The 16,903-nt window shown below is 28.8% G+C and overlaps 2 protein-coding genes across 5 annotated transcripts in view; one reads left to right on the top strand and one right to left on the bottom strand.

Annotated features, from left to right (window-relative positions):
- The window catches only part of LOC134693647 (cellular tumor antigen p53-like), a 40,023-nt gene that overhangs the window by 18,435 nt on the left and 4,685 nt on the right, over window positions 1-16,903 (bottom strand). Inside the window, exons 1-2 of one of the 4 annotated variants that reach the window (XM_063554522.1) lie at window positions 14,472-14,621; window positions 6,759-6,824 (exon numbers count right to left, since the gene is read on the bottom strand). The exons of 2 other annotated variants lie outside the window; for them this stretch is intronic. In XM_063554522.1, the coding sequence (XP_063410592.1) occupies window positions 6,759-6,787 (29 nt within the window). In that variant the 5' untranslated portion in view covers window positions 6,788-6,824; window positions 14,472-14,621. Of the gene's footprint in view, window positions 1-6,758; window positions 6,825-14,471; window positions 14,647-16,903 lie in introns of those variants that run through there. One more of the 4 variants, XM_063554527.1, reaches the window with a different exon arrangement.
- Window positions 42-16,903, top strand: part of LOC134693648 (WD repeat-containing protein WRAP73-like) — a 48,439-nt gene continuing 31,577 nt past the window's right edge. Inside the window, exons 1-7 of the mRNA XM_063554531.1 lie at window positions 42-309; window positions 2,438-2,533; window positions 3,225-3,281; window positions 6,040-6,156; window positions 8,655-8,727; window positions 9,287-9,390; window positions 9,923-10,009. Coding sequence (XP_063410601.1) covers window positions 241-309; window positions 2,438-2,533; window positions 3,225-3,281; window positions 6,040-6,156; window positions 8,655-8,727; window positions 9,287-9,390; window positions 9,923-10,009 — 603 coding nt within the window. The 5' untranslated portion in view covers window positions 42-240. The remainder of the gene's footprint in view (window positions 310-2,437; window positions 2,534-3,224; window positions 3,282-6,039; window positions 6,157-8,654; window positions 8,728-9,286; window positions 9,391-9,922; window positions 10,010-16,903) is intronic.

The following is a 16,903-nucleotide window of genomic DNA, read 5'->3' as shown; positions in this document are numbered from 1 at the left end:
CTCCACGTGGGTTATGGAAGTGTGAAAACAATAACATTGAGAATTCGATTGTTTGAAAAAGCTATTCAGCACAGGAAAACTTTTTTGCATGTGTGCATTGATGCTGTTTTGGTCGGATGAATATTTTTGGCGGTGTATTCAAAATGGCGGAAATCACATGTTGACACTTGTTTGTGTATTCGATTAACTTCAACATCTTTAAATCTTCAATAATATTTAATAAAATAAACTTTTTCAAGTATGAACTTTTCTGAACTGTTCCGTCAAACAAGTCAGCTCTGCAAATTCTCTCCTGATGGAAAATATTTGGTAAGATTCACAAAGTTGTTTACAAATGAATGTGTCAGAATCTAGGACGTTAAAACAAATGATGGAGTTTATATTTTCAATAAGTTACCTTCCTTATTATAGCAACACTAGTAAGAAATCAGCTTTTTTATTGCAATATTTTATATGTATGGTAAAATTTTCTTATGGAAACGGCTATTTTCAATAATTTAAAGTTGTTGATGGTTTTTTTTTTAACAATAAGTTCAGTTTGAGTTCAAAAAACAAATGATTTTACAGCTGCAGTTTTATCTGAATCACATATTTACAATATATATATACAACTCCTCTAAACATCAACCCAACAAGGCTAGATCAGTAAATTTGCTTTCGCAAATTTTTTGTTCTTCCCTCTCTGGGATTTGAACCCAATCTACTGTACGTGATATTGTGACACCAAATCGCCTGCACTGTAGCCGTCCCGCTAGACCACACGACCACCTGGGCTTCACAAAAATAAAGCTTTTGGTGGCCTTGTGTTACCTTTCCTCATCAGTTTTAATCTAGCTTCGTACTCCAGTACATGATATATAAGGCATGGAGATGTTATTGTTATAGATCAGCTAAATTATCTATAGTAAATGAACCTACAGATTTTAAAATACAAGATACAGTCACAGAAAATAATTATGTTTATATATATATATATTCCTATTTTTGAATGAGTATATAAGGAAATGACAATGGGATATAGTTTACAACACTATTTTTATTCAAAGTCTAAGGGTTTGTTAATGCCAGAGACAACTATTCAATAGACAATACATTGATGCATGAACTGAGAATAACAAAATTATTGTGATTATTGGTTTTTTTTCAAAATTTTTTTTTAATTTCCCTTTCAGTTGTGTATTCCAATATACTTCAAAGAAAGAATATTGTTTGCATCCTGCAAAGCTCAGAACTGGAACTCACTTCATCAAGCTAATTAAATTGTGTCTTTTATTTTCCAATCATTGTAATTAGTTTGTTTTCCTTTTAAGTAATTGGCTTGTGTTTCTAATTAATGTAGTAGGCTTGTGTGATCTTAGCAATAAATAAAGATTTTGTAAGCCAATAAAAAAGCAGTTGAAATTATAGTGAAGATTGTATTTACTTTCATATTGTACATAATTTTGTTAAAGATTTTTTTAAACTTTCATTTTTGATAAAACTTTGCTACACAACTAGCATAATTATGAAAACAATGTGTGTTTACTGTTTATATTAAGAATTTATATAATAAAGGGTTACAAATGTCAGTCATTTATTAAAAAAAATTAATGCAAGGAAAACAAAGTAATTTTATTGGGATTAGTCCTAAGAAAACACAACTTAATACATAATTATGGTTTTAAAGAAATTAAACAAAAAGGTCTTAAAAGTTCATATTGTTGACACATATTATTTAAAATGTCTACACAACTGGATAACAAATATTTTGTCTGACACGGTTTTTGTTAAATAAAATAATAATTATGGCATTATTATTTCTAAATTATTAATTATGATTCTGCTAGCTGCTTTGTGTTAACTGGGTGCAATTTAGGCATTAAAATTTGATGTTTAAAAAATATGTCAGTTGGGGTGTCAGACAAAAACATATGACATATTTTCCGTTAACATTGTTAAATGCAGAATTGTCGGAATTAAGGTGATAACACATGTATGATTTATGAATATTATACTACAGAAGGAAAAGATGTAGGTATCTACATGTATCCATGACACAAAACCAGTACATGCAGAGCAAAGCAAGGCAATGGAATAGCACTTTTATTGCTGATCTTCATCGCAAAGTCAGTGAGGCCTTCAACTCTAAGCCCCAAAAAAACCTTGCCTCACTGCAAGCTTCAAGATGTTTACTCTCTCAGAATCTGAACACTTTATGTGTTGTTCTTCTACACATTGTATAATTTGAACCTTATATGCATATAAGTAAAACCTGTAATGCACAGAACTATTATGACTATATGACATGGATGTAAACATACTGCCTTCAACAATGAGCATAACATATATTAATCTATAGAAAGATCCAACATAAAAAAAGCCAAACAAATGAAAACAAGAAAACCAATCTGAATGGCTTATGTCCTGCTTAAATAATAATGGTTGCCTTGTTTTTCAGGCTGCAGTTGTAGAATTTCGTCTAATTGTCAGAGATGTAGATACATTCCAAATACAGAATCTATACAGTTGCCTTGATACCATACAATGCATAGAGGTTTGTTAAGAAACAGGGCAGGATTGCAGCATACTAAAAATAGACTTTTAAAAATAGATCAAGAAAACCCAAGAAAATAATATAAACAAACCCTGTACCATGTGTTTCTACAGCAGATATTTCTTCAAGATTATCTTTGAGACTTTTAAAAGGAGATGAAACGCATAAGCATTATGAATTCAAGATTTTGTTTAATATTTGAATTGAAAAAGATTTGATATTAAATAAAAAAAATGTATAATTAAACAATTCTTTGAAAAATGTACACAGTATGTGATGGATTTACAAGAAATACAGAACAAAAAATGGGACCAAAAAAGGTTGATGTGAACTTTGCTATTATGGTTTTAAAGTTTCAAGATGACATTGTACATCTTATCCACAAATTTATAGGATTTTTATCTTACTGAATCCTGCATTTAACTCTAGCAAATTCCTTAAAAAGAGCATTTTAAATAGCTACATTTGTAGTACTTGTTTGATGCAAAGCTTAGCCATGAACAACTATTTCCAGCTTCTGTTCATATTCAAGCTGTACTTGAAGTTAATACTTGCAAATGAAGGGGAAATTGTCAAACATTGCCATATTCAAGAATGAATTTTTAAAGTAATATAAGCGATTATACATATGAAGATATTAAGTAAAGTTTTGGTATATATAGAATAGAATAATGATATTTTCTATTTTCAGTGGTCCTCAGATTCTCAGTTTGTTCTGTGTGGTTTATACAAGAGAGGTGTAGTTCAGGTTAGTGTTGGACCTCATCAAATGGTCACAGCCTATCTCTATGAATAAGATATTAAAATGCCTTATCTTATGGGATTTTAATAGCATTGCATCATTATCTTATACAATCTATAATGAAAAGTGATAGAAAATATATTTAGTATACAATCCATAATTGTAATGTATTCATCTAAATTTTAATCTCAACACTTGGTATCAGTGACATATGCACTGAAAGCCCTTAAATCTTAACATATTAAAAAGATTATTGTTCAGAAGTTTGACATTATTAAATTGTTTTCAGTTATGAATTCTTATAAACTGACATTCTTTTGTGTAAAACCAAATCGATTTAAATAGACACTTTTATGGTATTTGTTTAAAAGTAGGACTTATTGTACTTTATAATAATAATATGGCTTTATTTGAAGATGAATGAAAATAAATATAATTGAAAAGTCATGACTTTTTCTTCTTTAGATTGTCAATTAGAGTTATCTCCTCTTATATGAACATTGCTTTTTTGTTAGTTTTGATGGAGTCTAAAATATATCTTAAAAATAAAGGGATATGGTAGTTTTATATTCAGTTTATGGGACATATTTACACTGTCTTACACTAAATTAAGGATTTTAATAGTAAAAAAGTACTTTTAAAGCTGATAATTCAATGGAATTTTGTTTCTTATGTAGCTTTCCTTTGAATTTGAATTGAATTAGGAGTAAGCATAGGTTTAAAAACAAAATTGTATACATTTGTAAACTTGCACTTATCTAATCTTTCATATTCAGAATATGTTAAGAAAATATGAAATGAATGTTTGTCAATTAGTTTGTTTAAGACCAGAATCATTGTTAATATTTAGTACTTATAGCTACTTAAGTTTTTTATTTAAATGACAGCATAAGAACTTATTGACATCTTGTATATTTAATCTCAAGTTCAATGTAAAAACATGGATTATATATTTGCAATAAAAACAAAAGTGCAGTATTTGTTTATTTTTCTAATATTTTCAATTTTTGACACCTATTGTAATCATTTACTATGGATAAATGTTTTTTTATTTAAAAATATTTGGCAACTTCAAAAGAAAATAAATAAGTTATTTCTTTTTATTTTACCAGCTGATTAATTTTGATTTTTAAGTAAAATTCCTGATAATCCATATAATTGTTAATCTAGATTAAAAGATAAAAGAATATATATGCAAAAAATAAATAAGGATCAATATGATATATTTTCCACCTAAAAAATACAATATCTTTTTCATGTAAATAGAAACAACCCCTTTGATGTATTGTAATTTTAATTAGCAACATGTATTGCTAATCAGATTAGAATCAGATTTGTAAGTAATTTTACAAAATCTCTTAACTTATCAACAGGGAGGTGGTAAATTTTGATAAACACCTTAACACCAGTTCACCTGATCTCCCTCCTTTGAAGTATACTATATTTTAATTACACACCTGAGGAATAGGTGTATAACTGTCCCCCCTGTTGTGTGATCAGCATGGTGTGTGTATTTTCACTCTCTCTCTCACAACAGGTGCTAGTTTTATCATATGTAAACAAATGAGAAAACTATTCACTTAATTTTATACACTAAATAAGAGATGAAAGAGATAAGGACCCTCATTGGATTTGTACTATTGTTTAATATCTTCACAGCCTAATTTTAATTTTAATATCTTATTTGAAAAACAGCAGGGTACAACAATTTAACTTTTAAAAAAGATCAAAAGTATAGTTTTAAGTTTTCATAAAGGATATTTATAAGATGTAATTTGCAGTAAAAGATTGGTTAAATATATGATCATGGGTTCTAAAATGTAACTAAGTTATTATGTTGAATGTGATTTTAAGATTAAAAGCCCCAAACATAGTGACAGTATTATAAGAATGATTTATTATGAACACACCAAGCCCAGAATATATCCAGGACATCTCTGACATTAATCACTCATCACATTGCTTCACAGGCATCTTTACATTATTCAGTAAATGTCTTATTTCATATAAATGGAAAGTTTCTTTGAATTAGATAAGATTTTATATTACAAATTTCCAAGTAGGCTCCTTGTCATTTAGACATCGTGGAAATACAGGGGTTTCATTGTTTTTTAATGAAATGTCCAATATCTTTTTGTAGGTTTTAGGTTTATAATAAGAGTTGCAAATACTTTTTAAAAGTCTAATGTTGATTATGATTTGCACCCTTTTAAATTCTTTATTAGTAAAACAATTTAAATAATTTCAAAGTTTTATCAAATGCTATAGTACAATTAGCAATGTAATAAGGTTCCCATACTTCTATATTTATGATATTTTATTTTAATCTCTAGCTGTCATAATTCTTGATAAGTAAAATAGGTTGTTGTTATATCATTGATATGCAACACACTTATATATTTTTTGTTCTCATTTTCATATATATAAACTTTCTTTCAACATGTTCAATAAAACTTAAAGCTACCACACTACTATGAAAGAACTCTAAATCTACTTCAGGGTAGATAAGTCTATATACATGCAAGTCTATCATTCCTGTAGGCTCTAGCAAACTACAGAATTTAAAAGTATAGAACAGACAATATATTGACTTTTGTGGAAATTAAAGTCCTTCCAAGTTTCAAGCTGCTGTTATTAGTCCGTAAAAAGTCCTCTTTGCAGCCTTCATTGGAAAGTACATGTATTATGGTAAGAAAAGGCTTTCTGATATATGTTATATACAGTCATAAATGCTTTCATATAATTTGTATATAATTTATTGTAGGTATGGTCAATAGAACAGCCTGATTGGAACTGTAAAATAGATGAAGGTTCTGCAGGGCTATGTGGTGTCCATTGGAGTCCTGATGGCAGACACATTCTGACTACAGCTGATTTTAATGTAAGTATATTTAAGTAAGAAGTTGTGGTTTGATTGATTACTCAATGAGACTGCTTTCCACCAGAGGTCAAATGAGGTAGAAGTTATCTAGTGGTCACTGTTCAGCCTAACCCTTTGACAATGTTCAAAACCGTTAACAGAGGTATATTTATGCGTAGATTTACAGTCAAAAATGTTATATTAGAAAGAAAGAAGAGTGACCATAAATACATGATTTAACAAAAAAAAAGAACATGTAAAAAGGGTTTTCTTTTCTAGCATATTTCTATTAGACTAGGGTAAATTTAAGATGAATGCACAAGATTTATGAATAAGAAACAGTCATACACATGCTATATGGTAAGCTAATCTTTATTTCTATTCTGCACACATGCAGTTTCATATTATTAAATTATATCAATGTTTCCCTTTTAAACTAAAAAAAATATTGATAATCACATGCAACAAAGACCTGTTTATTTTAATTTTAATTGAAAAATTCCTTTTAAAACTGAATTTGTGATTTCTTACGGTAGTTATTCAACTTGATAGTTTTACAAAAAAACTGTAAAATAAGTGATCCATAGTCAAGAGGCTCTCGAAGGAAAATAAAAATCTCTTACCTGACATCCTCTTTTATCACGCTAAGCATTTTTCCGCAGAAACTGATTTAACATTCAATCTGAAAGCTATAGATTCCAATGCAATCAATTGATAGATTTGAACACACTGACTTTTAAATAATTTTATAACTCTGTGGTATATAACCTGAAGGGTCGTATTATAGAAAGCTGAACCCACAAATTATGTTTGTATGTTGACAATATGGGACAATTATTTCACTTTTATCATCGGAACATCATGTAATTTTATGACGGGGTGAACAATACTGATATTGATGGTTGATTTTAACACCCATAGAAAATTACAGTCACACCTAGAAAATTGGTATTGGAGTTTTTGTTGTCAGTGATTTAGTCCATTAGTCAATGTTAGTAGCCCATATTGATTACGATGACATGTCACCTTGATCGGAAAAATGAAATAAAATATATTTTTAAACCATAATGTAAATGATTGGTAGGTTATTTAAAAAAAGTGACAATATATGATTTTTTTTTAGTTTAATGGGTCAAAGAACACTGACCAAATTGATCTTTCTTCGTTACTTCTGATAAAAGAATCATTTAAATTCATGTGAGGTTAAAAAGATTTAATTTGGCTTCAGAGTTGTTTAAAGGAGGATTTTTGGAGTATTTAACTTGTTTTATATATCATTTGTCGACTTAGTTGTAGCAAATTCCCCATCAATGTTTATTTTTTTATTTTACTTTTGGAGTTGTGATTCAGCTTGAAAACATTGTTTTCGATAATGAATATTAATGTTGTACACAAAGTACTAAGGAAAATGAAATGAAAGGTCTTTCTTATTTGTAGCAAGTCTGCAATGATCTTTGTATCTTCTCTTAAAAAATAATGGGTTCACAAATAGAAGTAGCACTTGATTAATTTTGTGCATCCAAAGTTCTTTCTGGATTTACCTTCATTCAAGAAGGCTCTGTCCTAAACATTTGAAAATTAGGGATATATTTTTCCTTCTTTTAAAAAAAGAAAGTGAAATATTTTTAGATTACTTCCTTGTGATTAGAATAACTTTTCTCATTTTACTTAATAATACCTTATTAGACTGCCAGAGTTTGTATGAACTAGAGTAGACATATGTAAAGTTGGAACACTTTTAATATTTAAATTGGTCTCAACCCAAGCATATAGATATTATTCAACATCTTTCCATTTTAAGGACATATATCTGTAAATCAAGTGAAAGAAGTTGACACCAAAGTAAAAAAATAAATAAAAAATAAATTGACTAGAAGTAACTGTAATTAGACTAATAAACCTTATGTTGAGCATTTATGGGAACACAAGAACTTATATATTGTTTGGTCATCCAATTTAAGAGGTCTTCTTATTTCTGTACAATTTACTCTTAATTTGTTTAGCAGGATGTTGCGTTGATATATATATATGATTTTTTTTCTTTTAACTTCACTGAAATTTTTTTTTCTTGATGCAGCTTTTTGTAATGTATGCAGTGTTATCTTGTAAGTCATTGGAGTGGTATTGACTCTTCATAATTTATGACATGAAAACACACATAAAACTGAAATCAGTGACAATTTGAAGTAATATATAGATATTGGAAGATGTGGTGTGAGTGCCAATGAGACACCTCTCCTTCCAAATAACAATTAAAAAAAAGTAAACCATTATAGGTCAATGTACAACCTTCAACACAGAGCCTTGGCTCACACTGAACAACAAGCTATAAAGGGCCCCAAAATTTCTAGTGTAAAACCATTCAGATGGGAAAACCAACGGTTCTAATCTATATAAAAAAGCGAAAAACGAGAAACACATATAAATTACATTAAAAAACGACAACTACTGTACATCCGATTCCTGACTTAGGACAGGTGCAAACATTGCATACATTGATAAAAATGTTTATTTTACAGTTAAGAGTGACAGTATGGTCCTTGATAACCAAGTCAGTATCCTACATAAGGTACCCGAAACAGTGTCAAAAAGGTAGGCTATAGTACGATAGGTTGAGTGTGCATTAAAGTTAGACAACATCACATTAAATATACAAATGAAATTGACCATAATATTGTAAAGGAACACAACTACTTATAGTTTAAGGTTGCAATTCCTTTCAGCAAGTTTAACTTTTTATCTAACAGTACTTTCAGACTATTTTCTTATAATATTTTCTTATGTATTTATCCCCCTTTGGCAAGATAAAAAGAAGTTATGATATGACTGACAATAAGACAACTCTACACAAGAGACCAAATGACACAGAAATTAACAACAATATGTCACTGTTCCAGGAAAACCACATTTTATTGGAACAAAAAGAGTTAGTTTTGATTGAGGTCATGCTGTTTCTATCTTGTGAAACTTCACTTTGGATTTGAAAACCACATAAATGGAATCACAGAAAATGTGAGGTTACAAAATCCATCCCCTATATGTCAGAGAGATATTGGACAAGCTACAAACATTGAAACAAGCTTCAAGATAAAAAACCAAAACATAATATTTGTTCATTATGATGTATTGTCACAAATACATTTACTTTCAGCGATTGATTTTAGCAGTGAAGGAAAGTACATGGCATTGGCCGAGAGACGGGATTGCAAAGATTTTGTCAGCATTTTTGCCTGTAGTAACTGGGAGCTTGTCAAAGTAAGTCTATTTTGATGTACAACAAATAACTGTTACAAGCAGTAAAGAACTCATGTAATAATAAGGAATGGTGGTATGATTGCCACAGGTCTAGGATATATAAACTATGAGGGCACTTGATTGCTTTCAACAATTTGCAAAAATCATGATTATATAGCAACCTTATAAGAGCCAGCTTGACAAAATGGTGATACAATTCTAAATGAAAAACTAAATGCCTGATTTATGCCACAACTAAATGAAAAAAGAAGAAGACAGCACCGAAAAAAAACCACAGTCACAACATTTTTGTGGATTTTGTTTTGTTTACTATAAGAGTGAATACTACATTATGTTTATTAGGAAGAGAAGTAGATTTTGGTTCCATTGTCAGATGACAACTGTAAAACTGTTGTTTATCAAGAACAGAAATGAGTCAATATGGCCATCAAATATATTGAAATAATATATAATCCCAAAAAAGGCGACAAACAATTTGAAAGTTCAAACTAATCAACTAATAATGGAGTTTGGCTTGATTTATATTTTATAGCATTTTCAAACAGACACAGATGATTTAGCAGGAATTGAATGGTCACCTGATGGAAGAGTACTTGGAGTCTGGGAGTCACCCTTGTGTGTAAGTAGTTGGTAGTTTAAGAATATATTTCAGCATCTTACAGGCATTACAGAGCAATGTTTAATTGTTCTTGTGAACTGAAAAATTTCAAAAGATGGATTCACAAAGTTCCATCAGACTTTACTTATGTTCTGGACAGCTGACAAGTAGATAGTGTAATTTTGATTTGGGCCCTTCAAAATTTTTCAGTTCAAAGTAAGATAGGCTCAAATCTTTAAAGGGTTGCTTTTAAGTTCAAATATTCCTGAATAAAAATTTGCATGCCTCTGGCAATGAGTTTTTTTCTTCTCTAAACCAAAAGACTGTTTAATCGTTCACCTTTTAACTGACTGACTGAGTTTGCAAATGCACTATTTAAAATGAAATTTATTCTTAAATAGATTTTATTGTGATGTATTGGTATCCTGTAATACTGCCTCCACCCAGGGGGTATGACATACGAACAATTCAATATAATTTACAGAAATCTATCTCTAAAGTGTTGTCATCTTCCCTGTATAAAAATATACAACATGCAATCTTACTGTTATCTTATTTCAGGATGTTAATAATTATATATTTTAACGGGGCTAATTATTTCATTAAAATTTAAAACTTTAATTTTACCAAAAAAAATCACTTACAAGTTTTCACAATATTGCTTTTTTAATCCTTAAAAATGAATAGATAATACTGTGGCATGTTACAAGTACTTATTCTACTGTTACATGCAGCTTAATACATAGGTTATTCATGTCATTCGCCCGAACACCAAAATAAATGAAATATTAGCATATTTAGGCCTCGCCTGATATTTGATTAATGATATCTAAACTTTTGATCTTTTCTTTAAATTATAGATAAACAAATTGAAATGCTTTAATTCCAAGAAAATTGACTCTCATATAGAGTTTAATAACTTTAGTGAAAAGTTTTGCCCAACATTTGGATTTCCAGGTTGAAGTTAGTTATTTTAGGAAATATATTTTTCACATTAATCTTTGCCATCTACTGTTTTATATTCTACAGTCATAAAATTTCAGGATATAAGATTGTTTGAACTCTTTTGATATTCTATGCCTTATTTTCATAACTGGAACATAATTACTAAATTTGCATTTGTTGCTTTTATATATATTAGATTAATGTAAGTTTTGAATGCTATTATATATATTAAATAATTGTAAGTTTTGAAATTTTAACATATCTAGATTTTATTGGAATCATTAAAAAATGCCTCACAAATATTGTTTAAGGATAGTTATGATTAATATTATCAGAAATCTAGTTGTTACATCTTTAAACTTTTTTCTTTTTGAATATGATTTAAATATTTGCAACAAATTATAAATTATACTGTTATTTCTGTTAATCTTTAATACTAAATTTAAAGATTTTAAAATTTCTTAGCTGAAAAAAGCTAACTTTTCTATTTTGATGTACTCTTAATATTATTAAATTTAATGTCTTTATCATTTATAAAACACATCAAATGTTAAACATTTTATTATGTATTTGCACTGTTGTAAAGTAATTCCCACCCAGCTAGATGCACCATTAAAGTACATATAGATCTCTGTTATAGTTTTATAGAAAAAAGGACCTCTTGGAATGTTTCTTTGGGTGTTTCTTTAGTTGACAGTTATGGAACATTGGTGTACCTAGTTCATCTATGACTCTACACTCTGGAAAATGATCATTGAAACGAGCCCATAACAAATGTTAGCATACTGTAATATCAACTACACATTTAAATATTGTAATCATTAGATTGATAGGTATCAAAAGACATGTCCTTATTTACATTCTATTGAAGTCAAAGCAGCATTAGTACATGTTAGTCTTTTATAACTTAACAGATAATGTTCTAGGTATGGTTCTACAGACCAACTCATTTTTACCACGTATGGTAATAAGGTATATCTCGTTATTCATTGATGAAACCAACAGATGACCCCGGCAACATAAACTATTTTAAACAATGTCAATATATTCAGCAATTCATTTATATTACGTCACGTAATACTGTCTTAGGATCCTCTGTCCAAATTTTAAATTCAAATTTCAGAATAAGACGCTGAAAAAGTATATCATATATATCAAATTAAGTTTTCAGTTTAGAATATCAACTAACGGTAGATAGCTATTTATAAGATATGAGAAATTAACTGTTAAAATTGATATGAAAATTTGATATTTGACATAAAAGCATTTGATGGAGCTACTTGTAACACAATCATAAGACTATGATACAACATTTATAATGTGAATTGAGGATTGCTTAGGTTTGAATGAAATTTAAACATGATTTATTTTTTTTGAACAATTTATAAAACATATTTGACTAGTTTTAAAAGTGAAGTGTTAAAAGATGAAAATACATGATAATACGTTCTTCCAGAGAACCCAAAGTGATATCCATGGATGCAGATGGTATTAGAAAAGATTTTTTTTATCAAATATGTAAATTGTTTATGAAATACAAATAAAACGCCGTTTAAATATATGCTAATGCATAACTTGTAACAAATTCTTTTTACTGATTGCAGGGGTAAAATGTCCTTGAATACTGTTAAATTCAAATTGTTTAACTTTGAATTATTTGAAATTTATCTTTGTTTGTTTGTTTCAGTCTTCTTTATTTCATGTTCTGTACCCAAGAAGTTTAAAATAAACATAACAGATTATTGATACGTCATTTTATTAGTCTTTATTTCAAAAAAATCCAAAAGCAACATTCAATTAAACGAAGGAATGTGAGCTCATAAAAAATTAACAGATTTATGCTACTTTACCTTATTTATGAAGGAAGATGATGTGTGCTTCTTTTTCAATATTTACATATAATATGAAACACTCTTTGTACACAATTTTTTGTTCACCAAAGGTTGGGTTGTATGGTGCAACCATCAGTGAAAATCATTTTGTGTACACAGAAATCAGTATCAAATTAACCGTTATGACTTTACTTGCATCATTTCACATCATAATTTTAAGGTGAAAAGTATATTTTAATAACAAATATGAAATCAATCTTTGAAATCAGTGAAGTGTTTAGGTTTATATGAGTTTTTTACATAGCAATAAACACTTTGGTCACTCTGATTGTGTGTCACAGTCATGATTAAGCTTTTTTTAATGTTTCTAACTTCCATTGTACACCCAAGACATAAAATTAGATGGACTAAAGTGCTGAAACTAATACTAGAAAAACTTCATTGTTTAACATTACACTGCACTTATAAACCCGTCTTACGAAAACCAATGTCAGGGTTATTTCAGTTTCCTATCTTTTGTTTTTTCTTTCATTCATAGATTGTATCAGCTAAATTTTACTGTGTACTTTTGTTTCTGTTGACGTTAGTCAGTCCTTTGTGGTATTTATTCAGATCACTGATTTTCAACTTAGTTTGTGTAAAGTTAGAGGCTATGAGGGGGTAAACATGATGCCCCTATTGAGTTTATTTCAAAACAATCTCAAGGAAAGTGGAAAAGAAGCATCCATTACAACTTTTTTTTTTTTTTTTTTAATTCAAATGATAAATTCTAGAAAATCAGTAAGGATTGGCCCTGTTTAACTTCTCTCTTGAGTAAATTAATGGCATCCATCTAGAAATTGTGTACACCTATCACTGGCATAGGCTGTACCCTTCAAAATTGATCAGTATTTAAAAATGCAGTTTATTTTTGGGGTTTAAATAAGAACCTCTGAGATAAAACATTTGTAAGTAACCACTTTTCTCTGGCAATGAATTAAAACAGGTATAAGATGTTTATCAATTTGTCGAACAACAACTTTTCCAACTTCAATGATTAAGGAAGAGGTTTTGTGCCTATTGAAATAATTATTTGAATGGTGTTGACACAGGTAGAACTTCACTATCACTCGATGATTTTACTACCCATGGCAATGTTCCATAAATTGTAGCCGGGTATATTTATTTAGTGGCTTTGTCAACATGGTCTATCAACCTGATCTAATGTTGTAAGAGTATTTGTTTATACTGTTTTCACCCACATAATGTATGTTTACATTTAAGATAAGTACTAACAAAATTTTGAATTTTCTCTGGTTATGTGTGACTTTGAAAATAGGTCATTTCAAAAGGGTTTTAGTTTGGAGCTTTTCATCAGATAAATAACAATTTAAGTAAATTCTACTTTTCTTACAAATTTTACCCACAAAATACCTGTAAAAACATTAGAAAATACTGTAGAAAAACATTACACAACAATATTTTCTATAATTTTTATTTACTCCTAAATTTTTGGCTGACCTCAATATCGATCCTTTTAATTTAAATTTATACCGGTTGTTTTTTGAAATACTGCCATTAATGTCAGTATAGAAGACTTAATCTTAATATCTTTTTCTGCATTATTTTATTTGTAAACTAGGACCCTTTAACAAATGCATAGTGAAACTTATTTAAAGTTTAAATTTAAATTTTAAAAGTGAAAAATATTAAGTATACACACTTACCTCGTAATGCTGCGTCATTCAAAAAGACGAGAATGAAAAAATCAAACACTTGCTGAAAACTTTTGAGTTGTCTTCGACAGTTAGATAAAATGACCTTTTTGTTGTTTGATAATTACAAAAATCTTGACCCTTATCATGTTCCTCATGTAAAGAGGTAAACACACAATATATTGATACCCGATCGGGTATAATTCAAACATATATGACCTTTGACCTTGATCAATCAATAATGTTATGAATGATTACATTTATTTGATCTTTATGAATGAACTAGTATGATAAAAGTTTAAATATCATCATTGCCATTCAGTTGTAAAGTTATAAGTAGTTTGTTATAATTGTAATATATCATTTAGCTAAGAGTATTGACATCATAATTTTATTTTAAGATATGTAATTTAATCTAGAGATTTGTAATATTTATAAAGTTGGGTAAGACAGAAATCAGGGAAAAAAGTAAATGGGAACTGGAGGCGTTCATGTCCACCAAGAAATTGAATAGGAACACTTTAATTGATACAATCTTTTGACTAAATTAGCTATAATTGAATTAGATAGTACATGCCAAATAAGTTAGTCTCATCTTTATTTTTTGGGGGTAAAATTACTGCCATACTTTTTTGTGTTATAGTTATATTGCTGTATCAGTGTATGTAGTGAGCAAATAGGGTTTAACAAACAGCAAATACAGGTTAACCCAACCAATGGCTGCTATTGTAAACTGCTCAGACATTTAAGCAGAAAAACCAAGTGTATATGAAAAAAAATGAATTGTTTGATTTTATTAGGTATAAAGCCGCTATAAAATTGCTTATATGAAAGGGGAAATAGCAACAGTACTAGACTCCAAGCTGCTTACTCATATTGAGCTTTATACTTTCAGAATTGAAATGATTTGCAGTTTATTTTGGACAGGGAAAATGCCTATGGAGAACTAAGGCACAAAACAAGCAAACTCTGCCTGCACAGTATTGAACATTTGAATATTCTAGGATCAATGTAACAATCCAACTTTGTAATGGCAACCATTTGATCTGTAAAATAACATTTCAATAAGAAACCGTCTTGAAGATTTTCAAATTCAAAATTTCATTGACTTTTACAAAGAAAGAATTTAGGAATTACCCCCAAAAATTAGACCCTAAAACCAAATACCTGACAAAAAAAATATAATTAGACTTTCAAATTTAGACAAAAAAACATCAAACAGTACAATCTGACTGTCTAAGTATTTGTTCAAAATTAATTCAAATTATAATAAATTAATTCAAAACATAATAATTATCAGTAATAAGCATGTAATTGCCTTTAAAACGACCCAATCTTTTTCAAAAGATACACAATAGTATATGACTGTAAGGTGTACTTGTTCAGGTGTTAAAATTTTCACCTGTAATTAGTGAACAAGGTAGATCTACAAGATAGGCTACTGTTTACAAATATTACATTCATTGTTAGGTTGTTTTGTTTGATATAGATAATCATCTGACTCCCTAAGAATCCAGTTAGGTGTCAAATCGTCAAGTTTGTTGTCATAGTTTTACACGCTGTTTTCTTTTATCTTGCAATATGTTACCAACATTATATACTCACTTTTGTGGAATTTTAAATCGTTATTTGTAATTTAATTCAGAGCTAGTCCTTTGTAAGCCTTTTGTTTTTGTTTTGTTTACATATAAACCGTATAAAATTGGATACAGTTTTATAGTTCAAACACTGAACATTCTTTGAATATTGTTTTAATTGCTACAAATGTTAGGTAAAGATTTGCCTTTTGAAATGCCATTTTAGATTTGATAATTATGATACATTAAAGGGATAAAACTGAAGTTAAGAAGTATGAGGGTCTTCTGCTATCTTGGATTGCAAAATCAGCCTATTTACTGTAATAAAAGAAGCAATTTCAAAGCAGGATGCATTTCAATTGTAAGAATTGATGTATTATTATACATAATCCTTACAAGGGGAGATAACTCAGATAATTTTTATATAGGAATTTATAATAATTTTATTCTATTTGATTTGTATTTTACCAATATAAAAGTTTGTACAATTGACGTAAATCAAGTCTTTTTTTGAATTTGGATATAGACATTATTTTTATTGACCTTTTTTTGAACAATTATTAAAATCGGTAAAGCGGGTTTTGGGTCATGCTATCTTATATCTTAAGTGAATCACAGATTTTATCCTCTATATTTGACATTAATTCGATAATTCTCTCTTTGATCTGTGCTAAATTTTCAATGAAGTAACATTTTATGAATTCATAAATGATAATGATTTTGTCGTAAATATGTATTATTGAACTGAAGCATGACAAATGCTGTTAATTTCATATGCATGCTTGCTTGTCAGGATTCTGATAATTAGTTTCTATACTTAATAACTTAACTACCATGACTTTGACAAATAAAAAAACTAGTTTTCAT

This window comes from Mytilus trossulus, chromosome 12 (assembly GCF_036588685.1).
Source record: "Mytilus trossulus isolate FHL-02 chromosome 12, PNRI_Mtr1.1.1.hap1, whole genome shotgun sequence".
Taxonomy (NCBI): domain Eukaryota; kingdom Metazoa; phylum Mollusca; class Bivalvia; order Mytilida; family Mytilidae; genus Mytilus; species Mytilus trossulus.
The sequence above is the reverse complement of the archived record's forward strand: the minus strand, read 5'-3'. Positions and strand labels throughout refer to the sequence as shown.